The sequence below is a fragment of the Octopus bimaculoides genome, chromosome 5, assembly GCF_001194135.2.
Source record: "Octopus bimaculoides isolate UCB-OBI-ISO-001 chromosome 5, ASM119413v2, whole genome shotgun sequence".
Taxonomy (NCBI): domain Eukaryota; kingdom Metazoa; phylum Mollusca; class Cephalopoda; order Octopoda; family Octopodidae; genus Octopus; species Octopus bimaculoides.
The window spans coordinates 97,872,606-97,877,949 of NC_068985.1; the positions used below are offsets into that span (position 1 = coordinate 97,872,606).

At 34.9% G+C, this 5,344-nt stretch overlaps 1 protein-coding gene across 1 annotated transcript in view; it reads left to right on the forward strand.

The window, feature by feature from the left end:
- Positions 1-5,344, forward strand: part of LOC106882577 (tolloid-like protein 1) — an 88,563-nt gene that overhangs the window by 56,955 nt on the left and 26,264 nt on the right. The window contains exons 6-7 of the mRNA XM_052968084.1: positions 477-701; positions 1,745-1,992. Coding sequence (XP_052824044.1) covers positions 477-701; positions 1,745-1,992 — 473 coding nt within the window. The remainder of the gene's footprint in view (positions 1-476; positions 702-1,744; positions 1,993-5,344) is intronic.

The following is a 5,344-nucleotide window of genomic DNA, read 5'->3' on the forward strand; positions in this document are numbered from 1 at the left end:
AAACTATCATAGGATAAACAAACAGCTGATGAAAGGTAGCACGTGTTTTGATTAATGATTGGAAACCACATAGCTTTCTATCCATGGCATACTGGAAAACTCCGAGTAGTGTCTGAATGTTGCATGCTTATATAAATAAAATGAGAGAGAGAGAAGGGGGGGGGGGTCAAAATTCTGAAACAATGCTTGAAAGCTGTACACAATAGGTTTGTAACAGACACAAAAGGCTAATAATAAGTGCGGTACGGATGCATAAAGCCAAACAGATTGATGCGGATCACTTACAAGCTATAGAAACGTGGTAACAGGGCCTATGGATTTTAGAGTTCGAAAAAAATAATCGAATGTGACCTCCATTTTAAGTTGATTAAGTAACCACAGTGAGGTTTCCTCGTCAACACTATTGTTGTTGTTGCTGTTATACAATTGTTCTCAATGCTATTAACAAATTATTCCTTGATTGTCTCGTATTACAGGTCAAGAATATAATTTTAACAAACTTACTTCCACCGATGTCAACTCCTTGGGCGAAGAATACGATTACGGAAGTATAATGCATTATGCAAGAAACACATTTGCGCGGGCGACTTTTGTGGATACTATTTTACCAAAACATAATTATGGAAAACAGGACATTGGTCAAAGACTAAAACTGAGTCCTGGAGACATCAGACAAGCCAATAGACTATATCGTTGTCCTAGTAAGTATTTCGATTCCAAATATAATCATTTGAAAACTGTTTACATATTTATATATTTAACACGTTCTTGTACATTCAGAAGCGGAAGAATTTGGCTGCGTTAACTGTTCTGGAAGAGAAATTCTTTTAGGGGGAAATGTGTATGAGAACACGAACTGGAACATGAATGACGCCAGCAAATGTTAATAATATTAGTACATAATTAACCTCTTTACGGAAGCTGGTATACCATATTCTATGTGAAATTCTAGAACTACAGCAACAAAATATAATTGAAGAAATATAAATAAGAGTAAAATATTGAGTATACATCTTCCAGACTAATGATATCAGTTGCTTAAGCGTAAAATTTTGTGCCTTTTCTCCACGCGCAACCTCCATCTCCTTTATTAGAAAGCTGTATGCACAAATCTGTATGAAATTTCTCTTTACAGCGGTTAACACCCAACCAAACAAACAATTTTACATAACAGACTTAATTACATGTTTTTAGTAATGGACTTCGCAATACAGAGCGGTTACAACAATATGAAAAAAAGTGAGCTTAGTAGATAAGGAATTAAAACATTAACTATTGAATTAAACGAGTTTTTTGAATGGAAGCCATCGTGACAGGTTACGAAACGTGTCAAACATTCCATTTCTAGATAGTACAAAATGAATGCTAACAGAAAGGTGGTATGCAAGGGGCTGTGATAGTGATTTTATGGATTTTATGGGATTTCCCCATAAAGGCTGACCATGCTATTAAAGCAAAAAAAAAAACAGATATGATTATAAAGGACAACAGATAAAAGAAAGAAGGAAAAGCAGCAAAAGGTCATTGACTTTGCAATATAATTTAATAGAGTCGATACCAAAGAAAATGAGAAAATAGAAAAATATCAGGATGAAGAGATTATGGAAGGTGACAAATATTCCTGTGTTAATTGTTGCCTCTGGAACAACACCGAAACGACTGGTTACAGTTAATTTAATTATTGGAACCAATATAAGATTAAACCATTATGTAACTGAAATATTAATTGTATTTTCCCTTGCAGCATGTGGTCGAACTCTTCAAACTGCTTCGGGTGAATTCTCACACAAGCCCAACCGTCAGTCCTCAACTGAAGAAAAATGTGAATGGCGAATATCTGCAACACATGGAGAGAAAATCGTTTTAAATATCACTTCTCTTGACATTCCGGAGACCCATGGATGTATTTCCGATTACTTGGAAGTCCGTGATGGATACTATGAGAAATCTCCATTGTTGGGTAAGTCTTTTTTTGATTTTTCAATGTTATCACTTTAGAAGGCGGTGAGCTGGCAGAATCGTCTGTCTTTACGTTCTGAGTTCAAATTCCGCCGTGGTCGGCTTTGTTTTTCATCCTTTTAGGGTCGATAAATTAAATACCAGCTGCGTACAGAGGTAGATCTAATCGACTGCCCCCACTCCCACCAAATTTCAGGCCTTGTGCCTATAGTAGAAAGGTAAAAACCATCTTTAGACCTCGTCTATATGTCGGGCTATTTGGATAATCTACCCTTTTAGAATGGCATCTTTTCATTATTATTATTATTATTATTATTATTATTATTATTATTATTATTATTATTATACCGTGTCATCATTTCACTTTACTAGTGAATTCACTGTTATATCTCGGAGGGCGGGGGGTCATTATGCCAATAATGATATACTTTGTTATAATGTTAAATTGTTATGCTTTGTCGTTGTTTTTTGAGTCAATTCACCGTTATTCCACGTCAGATTTGATGATTAATTGTATTAGTTTCACGTAGTTGTCATAATTGCCTAGACTAATAATTTTTTTTGGTGGGGTGCACACTTTAGTAAAGATCAGAAACTTATGGGAGCAGGCACCGACCAACGATAGAGTACGAACTGATAATTCTTCTGTTGGAATTACGGCAAGTTCCCAATATAAGGACACCTAAGGCTCTAAACGAAATATTGTTTCCGTTCTTCATTGTTTCCTGTGTTAGTGCATCATCCCATAGACTATCTTCTTAGCTAAACACTGTCAGGACAGTGTATGAGTGTATGAAAAAAAGAGAACGAATGAAAAGAAGGAAAAGCGAATAGGGGATGAGAAGGGATCGATTTATTAATGAGATTTGGCTAATTAAGATGTGTTTACTTTATAGTTAATATCTTCTCTTTTAATCTTCTAAATATGAAAAGGACGAACAAAGCAAAACAAAACAACAACAAAAAGTGTAACCATATTTAAGTAGAGTGGAGCCAGCACCTGTCTGTTAAGTCTAAAAACCATGCCACTTCTTGGACAAAACAGATATGGGGCAAGTATATTGACCTACTTTCTCTTTTTATCCGCTTTCATTTAAGCCAGTTGACCTCTAGAAACCGGCAACAGATATCTTTAGATCTCACAGGATTTGTCACTTTGCCAAAGAACTTTCTGAACTTCAGAAAATAATTTCATAGTTGTAGAGTTATATTTGTTTGGCAATGTATTTGCCCTGAGATGGCGTGTTCGTGTGTTAAAACTAAAATAATTGTGACATGATAGCCATCAAAACCATTACTGTTTCGTGTCTATATCACATCTTTTCATTATTTCTCAAATCAGAGAAACAACAGAGAGAGGTAGGTTTCTTTTTTTCTTGTGAAACGACCAGAAATTCTAAAAGAATAAAAAGAGTTTAACACAATTAAAGAAACGTCGTTGACAGGAGTTGCGGCAAAAATATGACTTCTGTAGCCATTTTAAACATTCACACACATATACAATTATAGACATTTTTGCTTATTTAGTAATGGTAGTGGAAATCATTTGATACCAAATCGTTCGTTCTTTAAGAGTCAACGAGAAAGCCTCTACGTGGTCGCTTGACAAGCTAGAGATAACAGCAAAGTTTCCTTCGGATTACAACTTACCTTCCTAAAAGAAAAGAAGAGAAAGACGTTGGATTATAAATTCAATCTGTGGCTCATTTGACGTAGTTTCGATTCTTCTTTGGAACCATTGCAATCTATTCATTAGAACACTAACGCATTTTTTTCAATTGATTAGTCACAGGAGTAAGAAAAAGCTCATGATCCATTGTAGTAAAACTTCAGAGCAAAGGCCTGGCACGAATACTTACAAGCTAGACTCCTTTAAAGGAAACTAAGTGCCCAGTGGTTATGTAAACCAAGTGATAAACTTTTCAGTTACCCCTAAATGATGGTGACTTTCGTTCCTAATACTTATCTAATCATATCTTTCACCTTTTACTTGTTTCAGTCATTAGACTGCGGCCATGCTAGAGCACCGATTTGAAGGGCTTAATCGAACAAATCGATCCCAGTGCTTATTCTACCGGTATTTTTTGCCGAACCGCTAACTTATGAGGAAGTAAAAACACCAAAACCAGTTGTAAAACGATAGGGAGCAAACACAGATACAAATAAGCACACGTACATACATGCATACATACATAGGCGATACTACCAAGGTAGTAAATGCTCCACCCCAGGACGACCTAGAGTCATTCTGGCGGGGAATCTGGCATGTAAACAAAGAACTCAATCATGGTGCAGCGTAGCTAAACGAACTACGAAGTGAGCAATGTGTAAATGCTTCTCTCAAAATATATAACAGCGAGTGAGATACTGACGGTCGTTATGAAACTGTCAAATGGAGAACCACCTGATGGAAGATATCAGAAAAGGAAACGCCAAGAACTCTCTTAAAAACTTAAAATGGAACTCATACATACTTATCTATGTATGTATATATGTTTAAACACACACACTCACATACACTGGTATGAATATACATAATATATGTATGTAAATATGTGTGTGTTCTTTAATCTCCCAAATGAGTCAAATGAGGCTGAACAACATTCTAGATGTGGAGAAGTAGGAAACCAGTCTCAATTTACCATAGACTAACCTGTTTGAAATAATAATAATAATAATAATAATAATAATAATAATAATAATAATAATAATAATAAAGATGACAAAATAAAGTTTACAACTTTCAATTAAACACCTGTTTGAAATAGCAACCAAATTATGCGGAGTGTAACCTTACCACTATAAAACTAAACGAAATGACACGTTAGGCAATGTGGTTGGCCCTGAAGGAGGTATATTTGCTTGAAAGGAAAAAACAACAACAAAAACACTTTTAAAAATCTGAATTGTCAAGAGTCAAATGCCTTTGATCTTGTGTCAGCTCGATCCAATATATGGCCAAGCAGCAGCAACTCTGTCAACATTAATAACTATGAAATATTCTTTGGTGGGATCAATTCGAAATTTAAGAAGTAACGACTTGCAGGAAGTCTCGATTTATTTCGTTCTATTTGTTTTCAAGTGTTATATTTTTGCTTTTTTGTTTTTAAGATTTCAACATTCGAGACGGGTTTTTTTTTCTGGTTTTAGAATATATTTCTCTTAATTTGTTTTCCTTTCTAAGTTTATTTATTCGTTTCCTTACTTAGAATATTTTGTGTGTTCTTGTCGTTCAAGATCTGTGATACACATTTCGCCGTCCAAGTCGTCTATTCCGGTTGCATTTGATACAGTCGAGCTAGCAATACATACATACATACATACATACATACATGTGTGTGTGTATACATATGTGTATATATATATATATATATATATATATATA